The following is a 20,470-nucleotide window of genomic DNA, read 5'->3' on the forward strand; positions in this document are numbered from 1 at the left end:
GTAACGGCTCTTCATCGTTTTATTCTTTGGTGTTGCTCATCTTTTATTCGCTGCGGCAATTCTGAATGTAATAATGATTTGCTGATACACGTGAATAAGGGCAGTACTGAATTTGTTTCACTTTTACTAATCGGTGTAATAATATATTGTGATCCTTATTACCAATTTCCCAAAAGGAGTCCACATTATGAAGAATAAATAATGGGGTACAAATGAAATGAGGAAAAAAAGGTGTATGGCTGAAGCTTAAGCCTATCATGCCTACCCTTTTTCCATAGCATAATCTGATAACCAACCAGTGGCTCCAACAGTCGGGGATGATGCAACATTTTCTCCCCGCATGGAAACATTGCGTCAGTGGTGTATTAATTTGAAAATCCAGCCATTTGATTGGTTCTGTCATCTGATGTATGAGAACAGGGGGATCCAGAAAGCTTGAAAATGTCCATTAATCTGACTTTGTGCACCCTCAGACACTGAGAGGAAGCCAAGAAGTTATTTAAGACATTTGGCTGGAATCTCCTCCAAACCATAAGAGAGAGTCATTGCTGCATTCAATTCATCGCATTACTTCTGACCGCTTAAATATCAGGTCTATAGTGAGTTTTCTAAAGGCCTGACAGGATATCAAATGTACTCCCCAGATTCACCTATTACTCCGTCTCTGGCCATCCACCGGTTCACTACAGCACACCCATAGTCGGTCAATGGCCTCCGGGAGTTTTTCTAACTGTTGCATCGATCCGGCTGCTCATATTATTTGTGTCCTTTAACAACCTTGTGAATGTCTCATCGCCGACTGCAAAAAAAAAAAAAAAAAAAAAAGAAGGATCCTTCAGTGGTGAATTAGGTTTAGAAATAAAAAAAAAAAGGGCTTGGGCATTATCGAAGCTTGGAACTAAATGATAACAGTATGCTTACTTAAAGACATTTTCAGTTAGACCTTAAAAGACTTTAACATGGGGGGGGGGGGGGGCAAGGTTTATTCTGTACTCTTCTATGCACATCAAAACTCCCAGCACGTCAGCAGTGAGATAATCAAACCAAAACAACATTATGTTATCAGGCATCAGAGATGCATTTTCTGGGAATGCTCAGTGCTTTGATTGGGGCTCGGCTGGGTGACGACGATCTAATGGAGTTCACGTTTCAGGCCGGACGGTCGCTCATTCCTGTGTCAGTGTTTACATTCACTCAATTTTCTGACTCGTGTCTATTGACCCCCCGCTTTGCTTGTGTAATAATTTTATCTGCAATACAGCTGCATGTCTAGCAGTCACTGTCAGCTCGCACGATAGAGTGCAACCATAGCCGAGCGTTTCTGAATGCTGATGTGTTTACAGTCCTTGCCATCAGTGTGTGTTTGTTTGTTTGTGAATATGATGATTCAGGGTATTTTCGCTCAGTTGCTGTGCTTTACCAAGCAAGCTATTGCTTTAAAAAGAAAATGAAAAAAACTGAACCTTTACTGTCACAGATTTTGACACTTCGTCTTCCTTAAATTGATAACGGTGGTAATGATGCAGGCGGACAGGGGCGAACGAGATGAGGAATTCACTACTGCAGTCTCTGTGTAGTCACTGTCAATGTCAATCACACAGTGTGGCTGCCATCCTGTGGTGGGTTTGTGTAACTTCTTCACAAAAATAAATTGAAGTTGTTTCAGTGGTTGTCTGTCTCCCTTTGAATCACATGCGATCCTCGACTGTATTTCATTCTTCAGAAACAGAAGACAGCATAGCTTTTCTGTTAATATGTGTTTATTTGTTGTCGAAAACAATTCAAATCCAAGCCTGGATATATATTTGTATTTTTGTGAGGGTCACTGCTCACTTTAGTGACCACCTGAAGCAATATTCATACTGAATGCACATTGTGCTCATGTAATCTCATTGTACCGGCTCGGTCACTCTGCCAATAAAGAGTGGCACGTTGGCCAGGTCGCTCCACAGCAGCAGGATGAAAGGCCTCAGGGCGGAGAAGGAAAGGTGGGAGCGGGAGAACATCAGGGTGGTGACGGCCCCGGCCTCCACTCCCTGCTCGGTCAGGGCGAGGAAGGCTCTGTGTCTGGCGTCGTCCAGGACCACCCTGTCTTTGGTGGTGAGGCCACACATGTTGGCTCCCTCGAAGAGTGACGACAGTCCTGGTTGGCGGGAAACGGGGAGGGGAAAAAAGTTGGAAAGGTGATGGTGGGGGGAAAACACAGCGATTAAGTCATTGGAAAGCTTATTTCCACAAATGAGACGTTCAGGGCTTCGTTTTGAATGTGTGGTATTAATGAGCTGAATGACTCTGAACACAAAGATGGACAAACCTAATTTCTTGATGAGTATGTTCATGTCTGCCTCCACATCCAGCTTGATCCGGGGCAGAGTGACCTCCATCGCCTGAGGAGTCTCTGCTTTCATGTGTTCGATCATGTGACGCACAGCTGTGTCCGTCATCTTCTCCTCCATCTTCTGCAGGTCCATCACTGTGTGGGAGCGAGGTAGCAGGATGTAAAGGCTGCTGTCACCCGTGAGAGCAAACCTCGCCACCTGTTGGGAGGGGGGGGGGGGGGGAAATCCAGGTGTTGCTTTATAGCAGAGGTCTTCAACTGGGGGTCCGGGACCCCTAGGGGGTCCACAGTGTGACAGCAGGGGTCCCAAAATGATTTGATCCCAAACTTTTTTTCTACCAAAATTCAAAATATCTCCAAAAAATACACGTAAACATTAATGCATATTTATATATAACATACATTTTGCCAGATTGGGTTCCATTAAAAGTATGCTGTATTCGCTATTGCACCTTTCCCCCATCTCTGTCGCAGGTTTGGAGACATCTGCTGTGTGAAGTGTGTGTGTTACAGTGCGTGTTGGCTCCTCCTTACCTGTGCCTTTAGCTCAACTACATACGACATAGCTGTCGTGTATTTGTGGTGATAGAGGACCGGCACCGTCACCAGATCTCCATCCAGTTTTGTGAAAAACCCTTTCCTGGGTTTCATTTCATACTTGACCTTCCACTGACCTGAAGCACACACACACACACACACACATACACACATTTATTGGAGCCCGTTTCCACGTGCACACACACACACACACACACTGTAGCCTACTGACCGCTAAAGGAGACGGCGTTGAGCAGCATCAGCTGTGTACTGGGAGGTACGGAGTCGACCAAGTGTTGGATTTTATTGTTGGTCTTATTTGCCACCCAGCTGTTGATCATCTGTGTGTTCTCCTCGCTGGTTTCCAGCAGCCTGGTGGGCTCCACTGCGTAGAACTGGACGGACTGGTTGGTGAAGGACTCGCTCAGATTCATTTCTAGGGAAGAGGACAGAGAAACCGCGGTGAGCGACGGCCGTGAAGATGTTTGCATGCACTCAGGACCTCTGCGTGCATCCATGTGACTGCAGAGGGAGGCTATTTTGGGAGCTTCACACAGTGATGGTAATACGTGGATTATAGTAAATCTGAGAAGCCATCTGCAAGGAGCCGGCCAGCTTCTCTCTCAGCTTCTTCATCTGGAGGTGGAAGCAGTGGAAGTCATGTGGCACAAAGACGGCCCGCTCGATGGCTGAACGGGTGTCACCCCTCGCACCTGCACATAACGGGAAAGGAGAGGAAATAATATAAAGAAAGAAATATACTGGACTTGCAACCTCTGTCTGACATTTGATATAAGTAGAGAAAGACATTTCATTTAAAAAATAATTGGGTTAAGTATCTTAGGGATATTTGCAACAGTATGGCTCATTGATGAAGTTTTTGGACAAATTCTTCAACTCAGTGTTGGTATTAGTCTTTTCACAGGATTTGATGCGAATAAGAATACTTATAGAATAGTAGCCTATAATACCTGAATAATGAATAATTATTAAAGAACCTACTTCCTTTGTCATACCTAACAACAAATGGGCCAATATGCCGCTGATACTGATAGGAGAGAAGAGCAAGTTGCTGGCGGGTTGTGATTCTCTGAGGTGAGAAAAGAGCTTCATGGAAAGCTCCGTGAGGGATTCCTGCAACATGGGTTCGCCTGTGCGCCCGTTCTCGTCCCAGCAGGGCTCCCACGCTGCCGTGAAGCCGCTGCATGAGGGAGGAGCGTCGGTGGGAGCAGCTGGAAGACATACGGGCAGACGGATAAAAATGAACATTAATGTTCTACCTACTTGTTTTTTTTATTTTAGGGATGTAAAAGGTTGCCAAACCTACCATCAACAATCATATAGATGGAGCTCAATGCCTCCCCCTCAACAGACCGGCAAAGGTAAATTCCAGCATCCTCCATGACAACATCCCTGATTATGAGGGTCTGATCATGGTCAAGTGGATAAAGACGCTCCACTCTCTTGTTATCAACCGTGGAATCGTCATCAAGATACAGCTGCGTCTTCTCGCCATGAGGCGCCTCTTTCAACCAAAGTGCATTGGCCTTGAATGGCTTGGAAGGCGGGAAATGGCACGGGAGGTGAACGGTGACGCCTTCGTTGACCTTAATGGTGAAGCTAACGGAGGCTGCGGAGAGAGACGCAAAACACAAAGTGTTTGAGCGTCAAGCTTTTTGGAATTTGAATATATATTCCACCAAAATGGAAAAACGTTCCACTGTGTATGGTAAAACCCAAGGGTGTATCTATGTCCCTCACCTTCGACTGTGACGCTGTACATCGTTATCATCTCCACGTTGTTCTCCTTCATCAGGCACAAGTAATCGCCCTCGTTGGCAGCAGTTACAGGGGATATAGAGAGAAACATGCCACCCTGTTTGACTGTAGGCGAGCCGGGAGGCTGAGTGCCGACACTTACATCATTACCTGTATTCAGAAAAAGATCAAACTAAAAGCATTTATGACTGTGCTTTCGCAATACGTCGAGAAAATTGGTGGAAATAATAATAAAGACCATTGAATTTCCAGGTGATGTCTCCATTGAAGTCAGTCTGAAACAGGAGACAAGGCAGCTCCAGAGTGGAACCAGGTATCACCCGGAGATTTGTGCATGATGAAAGCTAAAGAGAAACTCACTGTTAAATGTTGTCACTTACAGGGAAAGCTACCAAATACAAAAGTCAAGAAGGATTGGGGTTAAAGCACATTGGTCAGTAATGATGGAAGATATTGGGAAACGTTCTACCTCAAAAAAGAGCTGCAGCAAGAGGCAAAGTACAGCCTGTGGTTTCATCTGAAGAGCAAAGGGAGTAAAATGAAATTGGCAAAGTTGTTTTGCAAGTGAGGATTTGTAACTGAATATGGCACCAAGCCGGAAAAAAGATCAATAATGTGGCGCAATTTGAGAAAACATGTTGCCCTCTATTAACATGTTTTAAACTGTGATCATTTAGCTCCAACTTCCATTTGCATTAAATACCCCGTTGTCAGAGATTCATCCCATTAAAAAAACCAGGATAAAGTATAGTTTGTTTGTTTTTGAAAATAGCATTAATTATATACTATGAATAACATCACTTTGGTTCAGGGATTAATCAACAAGAAAGTCACAGAAACATTAAATAACTCACATCTTTTGGAGATCCAAATGTATTCAAATTCAGTCACCAGATTCCGTTTTGTCTTTGTTTGTTTGTGTGGTACTGCTTTTTGTTTTACTAGTAATCTTTCTCCCGCCGCTGTTCACTCCATCCGCCACCTCTGACTGTCTGCTCCTCTAAACTGCAACCAACAATGACTAATCTGTGATTGTTGGCTTAGAGATGTTTGTTTGCATAATGCAGGTCGTCTGACTTGCTGGAAATCACATGATTTAACATTCTGGCAACAGATATCAAGTGGGAGACGATTTATGTTCCTGTTTTTATTTTTGCCTTAATTGCATTTATTTTTGCAGTACAAATATATAGTATTGAATTATGACATCTGTTCTTAGGCACAGCTTTCTTTTTATCATTAATTATAACTCTTTCTTAATTAAAACTATAGGCTAGATCAGTCTTGACAAGTGGAACCCCGTTATGAGTAGTTGGGTATAAGCAGTTTCCCTTTGGCTCATTTTCAATTTGCATATGTTGTTTTTACTAAAGTGTTTACATAATAAAGTGGCACAAGCTGAGTGTACGCTTACTGGCAGATAACCTGTTACCACATCTGTAGACAACAAACATATCGTATTGGGGAAGAGACAGTATGCCAGTAAGTGTTTTAATGGGATTGTTAAATGAATTACTTCTTTGTTAAATACAGTTTTTGTTTATTTGTTGTTGTCATCATCCACAGCTGGAGGGGCTTTAATGTCAATCAATGTATTTCAGCACATCAATAAGACACTTATTAAATAACATAACAACCACTCCCCTCTTCAAATCTCGTTGACGTGATATTTGGTCAATTTTAAGTAATAGGGTGGTTTTTCCCCTTAAGACTTCAAACAAAATCAAAACATTCACTCTGTATATTTAGATCAGAAGATATTTACAGATTATCCAAGTGAGAAGGGTTTCTCAGAGACTTCAATGCAATCTTTTAAAAGGGAAGTGTGTATATATATATATATATATATGAAAATACAATACAGGAAGTTATGAATTTTGTATCTCTATCTTCTGATAGAGGTGAAATTTGTATTATTATTAATATTATTATTATTGTTATTATTATCATCATTATTATTATTATTACTATTATTATTATTATTTCTTTATGATTATAATTAGGGAATAATAATAAGGAATCCACACCCCACACTCCACACCAGCTGGTGGCGGTAGAGCGCATAACGTAAAACACCAGAAGAAGAAGAAAACGCGAAGAATACGAGGAAGACGACGCAGAAGAAGAGGAGGAAACGAGCCGGGTGTTAAAAAAGGGGGCTCAAAACTTTTTCCCAAATCTGTTTTCGCACTCGAGAACAAAAGAAAGAGTGCTCCGGGTACTTTGTAGAGAATCCCCTCCGGAGTGTACAAGTATGTGACCCGTGTTTCCTCAGCGTGGAGTCGGATTCAGCCTCCCCGGAGAAAAACTTTATTGAAGACAGTAAGTTTTCCTCTTGGTCATCTGATCGGCTAGCGGAAAGAGCACAAACAATGGCAGACAGCTACAAAACACAGACCGTTAGCTGCTGCTTTATTCGGGTGAACTTTGGTTCAGTCTGCTCAAATACTTAGATAAAGCCGAGGCAGCACTGTAGCTTCTTTAGATTCACCGTTTTAGCACTTTGCAGGCGCCATACAGATTTATTTGTGCGTATAGCTTAAGCGTAGACAATAAATAAAGTAGACAATACATTTCTCTGCCAAAAGATACCATGACATGTTTCTCAAAGCTGTGAGTAACACCGATCTTCACTGTGAATCAACAGTGAGTATCAAGCCACGGGACCTCAGGGTGTGAGAGGCAATCACCATGGCGACGCAGTTTAGCATCGATGACGCCTTTGTGTTGGAGGGAGACGAGGAGGGAGCCGTGTTTGAGGAAGGAGAGCCAGAGGGATGGAAGGCCAGAGATAACGACAGAGAAGGTGGAGAGATGACATTTGGTCCTCTAACTTTCTCCAAACCTCAGACTCATCCCTCGCCTGCTGCTGCCGCCGGCTCCCCTGAACACAGTAACCTGAAATATCAGGTACACATATTATATATATTTTTAGATATATATATTACACATAATGTGTGTATAAGTATGTTCATATATGTGTGTTTATATACGCATATATAGATGTGTGTGTATATACTGTATGTATATATAGTGCAACTCCTTTATTATTTGTTGTTTAGAATCTGGAAAACGAAGATGCCATGGCCAGCAATGGCAATTCCTCTTTCAATAACTTCTTCAAAATCAGGTGCGTCCTAAAGGTGGAACTGTTGATTTTGTTCTCCCTTACCTCTTGATGCCCCCCCCCCCCCCCCCCTTTTTTGCCAGCATGTGATTTGAAAGTGAGATAAAGTCTATTCCCCCTCTCTCTCTCCTTCCAGCGACCCTGCAACTCTGTCTTACTGCAGCTCCCAGTGGTCCTTCAGCACATTGAGTTCCGTCACACAACTTTCTGCACACTGCTGCGGGTGAGTTCAAACAAACTGCAACACACGCAAATGTCATCACACTCGCAACATCAACAAGAAGCTCATTTACTTTCACAATCATTATTTTGTTGCTCAGATGGGTGTCCCATCCGCTGGTGAAGAAAAACAGGAGAGTTGTTCTGGCTTCGTTCCTTCTCCTCATCACTGGAGTTGGTAAGTCTTAAGCAAAGTCGTTAACTAATTTGCTATAAAATATCCAATTAGAATGATTTTGCTGTTATAAAGTCTTACCGCAAAGACAAATAGATTTATTAACTTTAAGATTAGTTTCATGAATTTAAAATCTACTGTGCATTTTTCTTAGATGACGTAGATAAAAATGACATTTAAATAACTTAAATGTCAAATGAATATTTCAACAGCACAGCAACTACCATATATCACAATGAATTGTACACGTGCTGCATTATTTCAACATCCGCCCTTTAACATCCTGCTCCGAAGTTGCAGACCAGGATGTTTGTTCAGTGCTGTGTCACACTGAACCTTGATCCCTTCTGTATGGCAGATGCTTTTAGTCCTCTTCTTCTGTGTCTCTTTTTCAGCTCTTATTTTCACGGGTGTCGTCATACAGCTGAATCCAAATGCAGGTAAGGAAACCATTAAGGTCAACTTTAGCACTTTGGTGTCCCGAAATGACACAATAACTCTTGTTTGTCCAGATTCAACATTTGTAAGCAATAATTTCAGCATCATCAACAAACGCATAATAACACGCGTGAAGGATATTTCAAAAGAAAAGTTGTAAATAAGGAAACTGTCCTTTCAGGTGTTTCAAGTGCTATTTTCTTTGTACCTGGATTTCTTCTCTTCATCCCTGGAGGTAAATGAATACTTTGTTTCCTAGAACTTGTGCTTAACTTGACCTTGGCCTGTTGTTTCGTTGCTATTTACAATGTCATTCCCTGTGTTTCGTCCAGTGTACCATGTGATATACATCAGCTGTGCTGTCCGTGGAAGAAGAGGCTTCAAATTGTTCTATCTACCTTATTTTGAAAAATGAAATGTCATAAGACACTATATTTTCACTACATGTTTTTTGTTTGCTATCTTAAAAAATGAATTGTAATTTGTCACGTATAACAAAAAAACAAATCTATTGACACATGGTTTTACTTGTCGTTGTAATGACCACTACTAACTCAACCACTCAGTGCCTTGGCTATATTTCCACTACATGAACCGATATTGCTGTATGTGTACATGAAAGAGAAGGATATTGGTCTTGCCTGTGTTTTATATGTTGTGTGAATAATGACTGTGAAATTACAATAAAACTTTTTGTATATTTTAATTTGTGTCAGTTGAGATAGTTTTCCAAACAAGGGCAACGTGACAGCCGTTCCAAGTATATTTTTTGCTGCATGTTACAGAAGCTGCAGCTCAGCCCGCTAGTCGTTTCAAACCAGGAACAATCGGTTTAAAACTGAAAAGGTCAACGAGGACAAAGTTGCCTCTACAGCTTATGTTAAATCCTCTTGATGCACATTATTATACCGTTCTCTTTTCCTGCTTATACAATGTGCCAAAACAATTTAACAGCGTAATATTGGTTGACTGAGGACTTCACAAAGCAAGAAGTTTGTTTACTTGGCTTGCTACTCATGTTGCCAGTGTTACATAGGTTTAATAAGTAAATCTGTGGCCACTTTATTATGTAAAGCACTTTGAATTGCCCTGTTGAAAGTTGCTATACAAATGAAATTGGCTTGCCTTGCCTAGTGCAGCAGTTAGCCAATGTAAAGGCTAATTCCCCTCTAAAATGCAGTGAGCTTCCATTAAATGGAGTTACTTATTACAAGTAGGTGATAAGAGACTAATAATGTGCATTTTTATAAATTGTTAGAGGACACAACATTGGTATTTTGTGTTTGAGAAAGGAGTCTCGCCCATAATGACAGTCCCGGAGTCTACCTCTAGAGGGAGCTCTCGGACCCAATGGGCCGTTTTAGGAAACGACCGACTACGGTGGGTTTGGTGGCTTCGGCAAACATCGTCATCCGTCGTTTATTGAGACTCGGCTAAAGGATGGAGGAAGAGGCACGTAAGCTCTTCGAGGAAGGAATAATAAAGAAACTGATCAGTCCTGGTAAAGGAGAGCTGTCGACCTTTCCCAATGGAACAAAGGTAACACGACAACATGTCGACGGTCGGACCTGTTGAGTCCAGTCCTCTGAATTAGTTTAAGAAATGCGACAACGCACGTTAGCTAATGCTAACACCGACTAGCTTACATTTACTGTCAGATAACAGTAGATACGTGTCGCGCTAAACTCAATGCGTTTGTACGCAGACACCGCTGACACGCTTGTGTGCTTCGCTGCCTTACAGGCGGTACAACGGTTCATTCGTTTAGGTTTTACTGGCCGTCTTTTTTTTTTAGCCAGGTAACCTTTTTTTTCCTCTGTATTTTTTTTCATCTGATGGAAAGACAGGAGGCGGGACAGGATGGCATGCGTTTATGGATGCTGATTGGTCGTCACACCACGTCACTCAACGTTCCAATGTTGTGATTGGTCAGAATAGGATGGGAGCGTAGACGTAGGCCTGTTAGTACAGATTGCTCTTTTGTTTCTAGTAAACAAGCTGCATCGATCTCGTGTCCTTAAGGAGTGACGTCACAACAGTTGTTTTAACCGGATAGATCCACTGACTCGGCGTTCATGTCCGTGTTTATCTGTTTACCAGGTGGTCTTCCACTACCGCACCAGCCTGTGCGATGGCAAAGTGCTGGATGACTCCAGGACCATGGGGGGCCGCAGCAAACCCATGGAGCTCATCCTGGGCAAGAAGTTTAAACTGGCTGTGTGGGAGAGAGTGGTCATCTGCATGAAACAAGGCGAAGTTGCAGAGTTCACCTGTGATGTGAAGGTGAGTGAGCTGGTCATTCGGGATGGAGCAGCAAACCCCGGTCCCATCTGTGCATTGACGATTTTTTTGTTCACCCCTCAGCACACAAACCTGTACCCGCTGGTGTCCCAGTCCCTGAGAAACATCAGTGCTGGTAAGGACCCCCTGGAAGGCCAGAGGCATTGCTGCGGCATAGCCCAGATCCACTCCCACCACTCTCTAGGGCACAAGGACCTGGATCAGCTTCAGGCCAGTCCACAGCCTCTTATCTTCGCCATCGAGCTGCTGGAGGTGAGCAGGCAGGGGAGACCCGGAGTTTAATATTATAACATAATATTAATGGTGGTACATCATTATTGCATCAAACAGTGTTGTTTTTTCTGTTGTAGCATCAACACAATACCTGAGTTTTGTTGCTAATACCAATACCTATTTCTAATATCTTACTTTGACATATATGAACTTTGTTCAAATGATTTGTTTTTATTGTGAAACCAAAGGTGTTTGATTTTTACACAGATGAGGGTGACACAATATTGTATATACCTCTTGATATAATGCAGTGTAATGTGACACTGCTGTGGTCTGAAATTGTTGTTTGTTGTTGATAGAAGTTATATAACACAATTTAAGCAAAAACTGAAATGAATAAGGCTCTCTAATTGCAGGAATATTGCAATGAATATTTATATGCATATATGTAACATATGTTGCTATGTGCTAAAAGGGGAACTACAGTTTTACCCCCCTACAGTTTAAGCTTGGACTGCTACTGATCTCCAGTCTCTTTCTCTGCTCAGGTTCTGCCTCCGGGATCGTTCCAGCTTGACGTCTGGGCTATGACAGACGAAGAGCAACTCGAGCTTGTGCCTCAAATCCATGAGGAGGGCAACGCGCTTTTCAAAAAGGGCCAAATTAAGGAAGCCACAGAGAAATATTACAATGGCATTGCCTGCCTCAAAAATGTGCAGATGAAGGTGAGAATAATGAAGATCAGATACAGTTTTTAATATCCATTTTCTTTCGTATAAACATTTAAATGTGCAATACAGTGGATTCTCTTAACTCCTGTCTGTAACTTTTGTATCGCCTTAAAGGAGCACCCTGGAGATGAAGTATGGGTGAAGTTGGACCATATGATCACACCTCTGCTCCTCAACTACTGCCAGTGCAAGCTACTCCAGGGCCAGTACTATGAAGTCATCGAACACTGCTCATCCATAGTCTTCAAATATGAAGGTGAGGTTGTTGTTGATGGACCTGAACCAGCAGAGAAGAAAGATTTCTGTTTCTGTTCTGCTACTACAGTATAAACGTGTCACTATATTTACAAATGCTTACAAAAAAACAACCAGAGAAAGAAGACTGCTGCTTCATTTGACAGCACCTTATTTCTGATGTCACTCTGTTTTTTAGTGCATGATGTATATTTTGGGTGTGTGGTGTGATGTCAATAGCATATCTTAATTGTTACATACTGTATCTTTTGAAACTAATTTATCTATAAGTCAGTCTGTTAATTTTAATTTTTTACAGTGGAATAGTCATCTGGTTGTCATATTGCATTAAATAGAGCAGCATTGGAAAGTTGCCACTACCACTGCATACTGTACCTGGTAGATTGATTCATAGATGATGCACAGTTTGGGCTGCACGGTGGTGTATTGGTTAGCACTGCCGCCTCGCAGCAAGAGGGGCCCAGGATCAAGTCCTGGTTTGGGTTCCTCCTGTGTGGAGTTTGTATGTTCTCCCATGTGGCCAATAAATGCCTCCTCTTGAATTGCACAAGCAGTGTTTTTCACAGGTTATTGTTGTTGATAACATGTCCTCGGTTCCCTTACTTGCATTAATGAGCATTTTTCATTTTCTCCGTCCTTGTCCTAACAGACAACTTGAAGGCCTTCTACAAGCGAGCTAAGGCCCACGCAGCGGTGTGGAATGAGGTAGAGGCACGGGCGGACTTTGATAAGGTGTTGGAGTTGGACCCCTCTCTGGGACCGTCTGTTGCCAAGGAGGTGAAGGCCATGGAGGACAGGATCCGCTCCAAAGACAGGGAGGACAAGGGTCGCTACAAAGGGCTATTCAACTACAACACACCGCCAGCCACCGCCACCACAGTCAGTCCACTTTGAGTTTTATTTTCTTCAAATTTCTCCTTTCTGCCCCCCACATATTCGGTTTCAGCTTATTTGCTATAACATGACGTAACAGAAATGTGAAGAATGATCTGATCTTCACTCTTACAGGGTTGAAGCTCACAGTGGGTTTCAAGAGGATGCCTGTGAATTTCAAGATGGAGGAGAAACGGCACGACTGGTGTCAAGTTTTTATCCAAGCATCCGAGCCAAACACTTTTGCCGCCCTGCCCTCCATGGTACACGTATTCTCAAACAGTCAGGTAGTACACACAAAGTCACACATATATATACTGTGACTTGCTTTGCTGCCTTACTTTCTAAAGGTAAAATTCAGTCTTTGATTCGGCCACAGTGACGTCGTTAGCTTGACTTGAATGAAAGTCCCAAATCCCATAGAAACCATGGGTATGTACTGGCCAACAGCAGAGTTATTTCAGAGCATCATGGTTTTCAATCTAAGGGAACTCAGTCTATGGCTTCAGAAATGGCAACGCTCTTATGGGCAACAACCTACAGAATGTTATCCATGGCAACATTTTTCACAGGACCTGCTTTTATTTGTCTCTTTCTGAAATGTGTGCAGCAGTTGGATAATTAAAATTAGAGATATATATATTCCAGATAGAAGTGCTCACTGCTCAGAAAACCAAGGAATACTTTAATACTTTTTTTTTTTTTTGTTGCACAAGAGACATTATCTACTCACAGGCTCACCTTTGCCTTGCACCGCCGGACCCCCTCCTATCTCGGTTACAGCAGAAGCAGTGGAATAAGCAGGAGACGATTCATCTCCTAGTAGATGCGACTGGGAAACCGAGCTGTCTGTGACAATCATAATTATACAACACACATTGTTGTTTTTACCTTTGCCCTCTCCTATGTACTTATTTCATATATGTCAAACCTATACTATTATATTGTTTTTATTGTTAAATATGTACTCAACAAAGCCCTCACTATCACCTTCGCTTTCTTACAAAGAGCTACTCATCACTTTTCATGTAAAGCAGTCATTAGTCTGACGGTTGTGATTATGTAACTAAAAATAAATTTGTGTTTATCCATGGCATTGCATTTTCCTTAAACAGATGTGACATGCATGCACATAATTTGTGAAAATGATATGTAGAAGCTCGTATTTCAACACAGAGAAGGAGAGTGACTACATTTTCTACTCAGGACACCATTACTCTACTAGTTTGCTGCTATAATGATGCACTGAATGTCCTATAGAGAAAATTCAAAGAAATGAACAAAAACATTTATTAGTACAAGGTGATCTTAAGGTTTTTATTTTCAAAAGCACTCGCATATTGTGGCCCTTAAAAGTAGACAATGGACTCTGTTTACTGAGCTCAATACGCTGAATGTTCTCAGCATGACCTTCATGAGGTCAAATTTGATTAAAGGAGTCATCACCTGGTTTTATACGTATCCAGCCCCCCTTGGATCGCTTTGGATCAATTCGTAAAACTTATTAGAAAAAAAAAAAAAAATTTTAATCAAACATTGAGCTTGTTCTGACCCTTTTTCGTACCGCGATTTTATCACGCGAGATTACGCGCGAGGTTTTGACTGGTCCGGATGTGCATTGTATAATATGTAATGAGGCGCGCGTTGATTCGCCGCAGGAAGGACAGAGCCGGGGGGGCTTGCCTGCATGCAGACTCCAAAACATAATGGCGGCGCTTCGGCGATTTCAGGTAGCGGACGGGGCGGGGTTGGGTGGTGAAAGAGGGGTGGGCTTATGCAAGTAGCCGCCACGGTGACGTCACCGAAGGCGCAGAATCAAAATCTCGTGCTTTAGGAATGCACACCCTTGTGTGCTATTCCTGTTCGGAAAAAGAGCAGAAGCGAAAAAACGGCGCCACTTTCAAACTCCAGCCTTTCAGGCAAGTTTCAACTGAGGTCAAACACAGATATGCATGTTTTAACAAGAGAAATTGCGATTTCCAGGTGATGACTCCTTTAAATAAAACATTTCATATGTTGTCCAACTACTTTTATGCAGGTTAACTGAAAATATACCCTGCAATTCTGTAGCAACCTATTACGTTTTCAAAAATTCAACAGCCGCTGAAAGTGTTTTGTTTGTTATTTAATTAAGATATACATACATAAATGCAAAAATCCGGTTTACAAAATTTCCATACTAACAAATTGACTTGAGATGTACAGTGTTCTTGGGATTGAGAAACATCTACTGTGTGTTTACACTACAAAATATGATGACGACAAAGCGAGGATGGATATAAATCGGGAATATTCAAGATATATTAACAAAAATTATTCAGTGGTTGCAGAGTGATGTTCAGCATAGAAACTTGAGCACAGGTGCAGCTGGTACATTGATATCATCATTAAAAAAAACCTCGACTTTCTCTGTAATTTGCTGTTGCTGAACAAATAATACACAAAACATTCCCAGCCATTTTTTTTTTTTACCCACAGCTCAAGGTTAAAATGTGTTGAAATTTACCACACTTATTTCAAAATGGATACAAAACTGCTTTTTGCCTACAACCCATAATTCACAAAGTTTGTAATGAGCAAAAATAGGTCCGGGGGAATGCAGGGAACAGTGGGGACAAGAAGGACACGATGCAACTAAATAAAAGCTTTTGTGAGGAAAGCGCAAAAAGGTGAAGGGGACAAAAAACGGTTGGAAAACAGACGAGGGGGTCTTGATGGTCTTGATGAGGAAAGGTTTCTACAGGGAACGAGTGAGGCGTGAAAGGAGCTTTCGAAAAAGGTTATGTGCGTGCGCTTCTCTCCGTCTCTGCAAGACACTCTCTGACCAGTGCACGGGCATGGATTATACCTGAACGAGACAGACAAAAGGCGCACGGAGGCATTAAATCAACAGTTTGACAAAAAGATAAATTGCTTCAATAATTGGTGGCAATTTGTCTGAGTCAAGTAAAAAAAAAATGGAATGCATCCAAGAAAACCATTATTGAGATAACAAAAGGGCTGCCATTGACTCAAAAAAAAACAACTGCAGGTCGCGTTAATAGCATAATTGGGTTAGGGCCGTCTGCCTGCCTGTTGATTAACAGCATGGCCACTGCAATTACTGAGGTTTCTAATGCGTGGGATTCAATTTCCAATCACACCAGTCTTTTACGTCTATAGATCTTCAGTACTATCCATCAGAATTTCTTCTCGGACCACACATTGTCCTCAAAAGTTGACTCCGTCGGGGTCTCTCGTGTTTAATGTGTTTTGTTGACAATGGCTTTACTCATTGTTCAGTGTTCATATACAGCAAAATCAAGCAATAATATCTTATCTGAATTATAATTTACAAGTACATCATACGTAGTGGTACTAGTAAGAAGTAAACAAAGTACTGAATTGGTAATACTTCCCTTTGTCCACAACTAGGTTTTTGGGTGACAACTTGTTACCATTAAGCAGTAGTGCCAGAAGCTGTCATCCTGTGCGACCCGTGCCTCTATTTATTTTTGTGGTCTTGCTGCTGCATATTCGTTTTATTTATGCCCACCTGTTCTTATGATGCTGCTGCAAAATGAGGGAAGCAGTTGTTTTTGTACTTAATGCCGACTTTAATTGCACAGTTTTCTGGGCTATGGCTGAAGCCTAGGCAGTGATAATAATGGTGAGTGAATATTTGTGTCAGTCTTTTGTATTGGTTTACAGATTGTTAAATGTGTGCGCTCGGATCGCCTGAAACGCACGGGAGTGGTTACGTTTATTACGCACAGACCATTGTCCACATTTGTAAATCTTAGTAATCATTTGTAGAGCAGGTAATATACTTCCATGACTATTTTGAGATACATTTCACTCCATACTCTTTCACCTCCGCGAAGCACTTTTATGAACTATTCATGATAAAAACACAACTTGCACTGTTAACAGGTAATATAATACGCATTTCTTAAAAATATACCTCTCTTTAGCCTCTCCATTGCGCTCTTGCTCCCAGCGTATGTAGGCCTGATCTCACGGCTCATCTCCTCGATGACAGACAGAAGCTCACTGTAGGTGGATCCTTGAGACACTTTGACAGGCTGTTTGTGTATTTTCACAAACATGTCATGTTTAGGGGTTTCACAAACATGTCATGTTTAGGGGAGAAATGAAAGGATCTATCAAGACATGTGACAGCTGGATATTCAATAACAATAAGATAAATGTTTTGCTTTTCAATCACGTAACGAGTCAGCTACCCCCCATGGCTACTCCCATGTAGGTCACAAGCCTGCAGCTGCCTCACAGTAACAGCCTTCCAGAGCTGTCAGTATTTACTGTATTCCCCTAACAGAGAAAGACATGTTTGACGGCTGATACTTTTAGATTCTCCAGCTAGCTGAAGCAGACCATATCTCGATCACTATCTCACTAGCAATTTAAAGAAAGGCCCTCATAAAATCTAAGTCTAATTCCTAAAATAAAAGCCTGGTTACAATTAATGATCAGCTTTCAAATAACAGTGGGGAGTGTGTTCATTTCACGCTCGGCTGGAGCATTTGTTTGAAACATTTGTACCCTGTTCCTCACAAATGGAAAAACAACAGGTATGCAATTCTGTGGGACATTATTCATTCATTTGCATTGCAGGCGGTCAGCCTCCACTTCCAAAAAGACAGTCAAACAAACCCCCACATTGACTTGTCGTACGTGTATGCACTAGGTATTATTGTAAGAGCTTGTGAGAATGTAAACAAATACAAGAACTGACTTCAAATAAATGTGATAGGCAATTGTACATGAGTTAGTCTGTAATGAATACCTACACAAATGTACAAAAATACATAAATAAACAACAATAAAATAAATAATAAATCAAATGAATGAGAATTGAAGAAACTAAAGTCAATTGGGTGAACAAATAGTTATACTTAATAATAAATAATATATTTCCAAGAACCAGCTTCAGTTCATACTTACACATGTATGAAACATAAAAATTCAGATGATGGATAATAATAGCGTATGATGGAATTTTTCACATCGAGAGGAGCCAGTTGAGGTGGCTCGGGCATCTGTATCGGATGCCCCCTGGACGCCTCCCTCAGGAGGTGTTCCAGGCATGCCCCACCGGGAGGAGACCCCGAGGAAGACCCAGGACACGCTGGAGTGACTATGTCACCCGGCTGGCCTGGGAACGCCTTGGGGTCCTCCCGGAGGGGCTACGGGGAAGTGTCCGGGGAGAGGGAAGTCTGGGCGTCCCTGCTCAGGCAGCTGCCCCCGCGACCCGGTCCCGGATAAGCGGAAGACAATGGATGGATGGATGGATGGAATTTTTACAAATCTCTCAAAGAGAAAGTCTAATGCAACCACGGATGGACGTATATGGGATTAGCAAAGACAACAAAATAGAATGAATACGTATCATGCGGACATACCTGAACAAAGCCCATGGAGGGTGGACCAAAGTCACTAAAAGCCGGCCTAAAGTTAGATGACGAGGGCAGGGAAGGAGAGGGTACAGAGGAGCCTGGACAGAAGAGGAAAATAAATGTAACACACTATAGCCAGACCTTGTCTTCTGAAACATTTTATCTCATCTCTGTAAGGTATACATAATAGTTATCTGTAAGGGTCCCTTATTCAAATGAAGCAAAGGAAGTTATTGTTTATATTTTGTTTACAATGAATACACAACAGTGCTGAATCACTTGCATACTGCAGCCACATGGGTAGTTCTCATGCCCATTACTTAATCTAACTATTATGATGAGTATGCATTGTCGCTATGGTTACTGGCAATGCAGTATTTGGCTGAACTGACTCCCAATGGTTTATAATGGTAATTAGTGTTGATGTCAGCTGGTAGATAATTGCATGACACACGTTAAGGCCGTGTGGTGTTCCAACCTGGAGGAGTGTGGTTAGAGCCAGATGGCGCAGGAGCTATGGGTTTGTAGCTCATGGCGATTTCGGCAGGCAGCTCCCCGTACGAGGCCCCTTCCGTCCCGTCTACCCGGTGCTTATACAGCTTTACTGGTGGTGATGCGCTCCTGAGAGCTGATGCAAAGAAAACAGACACAGGAACGCATATAAAAGATGTGCAATGGCCAACTAAGAGAAAGAAGCAGGTCTTGTAAGAGGCTGTGGTCCATCTGCTCGGCATCTGAACCCTCAGCTAAGGAGGCACCTGCACGGTTCAATTTTAACATTTGAACTTTAGAGTGATGCTTTGAAGTGTGTTCAGCTTCACACTAACTATCCTTGAGTTTAAATGCTACTGCTTTTCTATAGATCTCTCTGACTCTCTGTGACTTAGAACCAACCTGCATACTGACTGTTGACTGTTACCATATGAAGGTCACCTGGTAGTTGTCTGCTAACTCACCCCCAGTGTCTCAACTACTAATTAACGACTAGTTAGTAAGCAGCACAGAACATTATCATTGCATACACCGTACTGTATTCATATTTGGCTATGTTCTTTCCCTGTTTTTAACCCTACAAAATCCTTTAAATGGGTTTCCCTGCAAATGGGTGTTTCGCGTTGCATTTCCTGTTCCCTTACACATTTGTTCACACACACACATACGAATTTCACTTGATGGTTTCGTGTGTCCGGGTTCACCTAAAACCTTTCAGAGCGAGGATTATCCGAGTGTGATCGGTCACCGCGAACCGGAGCCGGGAGGTCCCGAGTGACACAAAAGCTGACGTTAGCTTTGGAGGAAGGTGCCAAGCTAACTACTACTTGGTGATGTTAGCTACACAAGCTAAGTTAGCTGTCGCCGGTTAGCATAACATACGTAAACGGGACGCAGGGGAAAGACTCGCGTTGATATTCAACATGCAAGACGCAACGGTTATCCACACGCGTGACCACTGTGGAGGCTATAGACTATTCAAAAGAGTCGTGTGTTTGTTACCTTTAATACGAGACTGGAAATCCTCTTTGGGGAAACGAGACCTGGCTCTTCCTCCGTGTGTGCGCGTGTGTGTGAGTCTGCGCGACAGAGACGCGTCGCGCACTACTTCGGTTTTTTTACTTTTATAGCGATGTGATTGGTTGTTGGAGGAACCGACGGTTTTCATCACGGGCACGCGCCACAGCGCCAAATATAAAAACAGCAAAACGCTTACAATCACAAATAAAATTTAGAGCATGTCGTATCGGTGTGTGTGTGTTATGTTATCGTTCGCAGGTATCCACATCTACCGCGTTGTCAGAGAGTGGCTTTATAATCTCGTTATTACTTGTGGCGTTTGGCAGTTTATTGGGGTTGCCAGTTGTGTGTTGCGGACCTGAATACACGTAATGTGGGCTTGAGTTGAGCTACTATGTGGTTGCTGGACAGAGTCATGGTCTGTTCGGAGACCAACACGAGGACAACAAATGTGCACATTTAGCTTAAAAAAAAAAAAAAAAAACTATTTTTGAGTTTGATTCTGTAGAAGCATTATTATTTTTTTGTCAAAGTTGAAGCAACACAAATATATGTGTAATTGTGGGACCTGCTATT

At 42.2% G+C, this 20,470-nt stretch overlaps 4 protein-coding genes across 5 annotated transcripts; 2 read left to right on the forward strand and 2 right to left on the reverse strand.

The window, feature by feature from the left end:
- Positions 1-1,855: 1,855 nt before the first annotated feature.
- On the reverse strand, positions 1,856-5,664 carry serping1 (serpin peptidase inhibitor, clade G (C1 inhibitor), member 1). The gene is made up of 11 exons (XM_084005493.1): positions 5,509-5,664; positions 5,124-5,171; positions 4,893-4,998; positions 4,637-4,804; positions 4,203-4,505; positions 3,892-4,107; positions 3,445-3,588; positions 3,108-3,311; positions 2,873-3,012; positions 2,315-2,537; positions 1,856-2,143 (listed from the first exon to the last, which is right to left on the reverse strand). Exons 2-11 carry the CDS (start codon positions 5,169-5,171, stop codon positions 1,890-1,892), a joined length of 1,806 nt encoding a protein of 601 aa, XP_083861619.1. The 5' UTR covers positions 5,509-5,664; the 3' UTR covers positions 1,856-1,889.
- Positions 5,665-6,764: 1,100 nt separating this feature from the next.
- tmem134 (transmembrane protein 134) lies at positions 6,765-9,319 on the forward strand. Its single transcript, XM_084005270.1, has 8 exons — positions 6,765-6,976; positions 7,302-7,564; positions 7,717-7,784; positions 7,918-8,004; positions 8,102-8,178; positions 8,571-8,615; positions 8,795-8,848; positions 8,946-9,319. The coding sequence occupies exons 2-8, from the start codon at positions 7,346-7,348 to the stop codon at positions 9,026-9,028; spliced, it is 633 nt and encodes a 210-aa protein (XP_083861396.1). The 5' UTR covers positions 6,765-6,976; positions 7,302-7,345; the 3' UTR covers positions 9,029-9,319.
- Positions 9,320-9,999: 680 nt separating this feature from the next.
- aip (aryl hydrocarbon receptor interacting protein) lies at positions 10,000-13,935 on the forward strand (the record flags this gene model as incomplete). Of its 2 annotated transcripts, XM_084005936.1 has the most annotated exons (7): positions 10,000-10,152; positions 10,714-10,896; positions 10,978-11,166; positions 11,676-11,852; positions 11,973-12,114; positions 12,763-12,992; positions 13,122-13,935. In XM_084005936.1, the coding sequence occupies exons 1-7, from the start codon at positions 10,054-10,056 to the stop codon at positions 13,125-13,127; spliced, it is 1,026 nt and encodes a 341-aa protein (XP_083862062.1). In that variant the 5' UTR covers positions 10,000-10,053. The 2 variants fall into 2 exon arrangements, with proteins under 2 accessions (XP_083862062.1, XP_083862061.1); XM_084005935.1 differs by lacking the exon at positions 13,122-13,935 and having other exon boundaries at positions 12,763-13,007.
- A 1,163-nt stretch (positions 13,936-15,098) lies between these two features.
- cdk2ap2 (cyclin dependent kinase 2 associated protein 2) lies at positions 15,099-19,981 on the reverse strand. The gene is made up of 5 exons (XM_084005938.1): positions 19,877-19,981; positions 18,861-19,010; positions 18,389-18,480; positions 16,930-17,050; positions 15,099-15,834 (listed from the first exon to the last, which is right to left on the reverse strand). Exons 2-5 carry the CDS (start codon positions 18,913-18,915, stop codon positions 15,767-15,769), a joined length of 336 nt encoding a protein of 111 aa, XP_083862064.1. The 5' UTR covers positions 18,916-19,010; positions 19,877-19,981; the 3' UTR covers positions 15,099-15,766.
- Between the last annotated feature and the right edge of the window lie 489 nt (positions 19,982-20,470).

This window comes from Eutrigla gurnardus, assembly GCF_963514095.1.
Source record: "Eutrigla gurnardus genome assembly, chromosome: 3".
Classification (NCBI taxonomy): domain Eukaryota; kingdom Metazoa; phylum Chordata; class Actinopteri; order Perciformes; family Triglidae; genus Eutrigla; species Eutrigla gurnardus.

Excerpts from the sequence above, each read along its gene's own strand:
- serping1 (XM_084005493.1), bottom strand. The coding sequence starts at position 5,171 with ATGAAACCACAGGCTGTACTTTGCCTCTTGCTGCAGCTCTTTTTTGAG. Across the intron at positions 2,538-2,872 it reads TAGTTGAGCTAAAGGCACAG|GTGGCGAGGTTTGCTCTCAC; the intron begins GTAAGGAGGAGC and ends CCCTCCCAACAG. Across the intron at positions 2,144-2,314 it reads CATACTCATCAAGAAATTAG|GACTGTCGTCACTCTTCGAG; the intron begins GTTTGTCCATCT and ends CCCGCCAACCAG.
- tmem134 (XM_084005270.1), top strand. The coding sequence starts at position 7,346 with ATGGCGACGCAGTTTAGCATCGATGACGCCTTTGTGTTGGAGGGAGAC. Across the intron at positions 8,005-8,101 it reads CTTTCTGCACACTGCTGCGG|ATGGGTGTCCCATCCGCTGG; the intron begins GTGAGTTCAAAC and ends TTTGTTGCTCAG. Across the intron at positions 8,179-8,570 it reads TCTCCTCATCACTGGAGTTG|CTCTTATTTTCACGGGTGTC; the intron begins GTAAGTCTTAAG and ends TCTCTTTTTCAG.
- cdk2ap2 (XM_084005938.1), bottom strand. The coding sequence starts at position 18,915 with ATGAGCTACAAACCCATAGCTCCTGCGCCATCTGGCTCTAACCACACT. Across the intron at positions 17,051-18,388 it reads CCTCCATGGGCTTTGTTCAG|CCTGTCAAAGTGTCTCAAGG; the intron begins GTATGTCCGCAT and ends ATACACAAACAG. Across the intron at positions 15,835-16,929 it reads AATGGAGAGGCTAAAGAGAG|GTATAATCCATGCCCGTGCA; the intron begins GTATATTTTTAA and ends TGTCTCGTTCAG.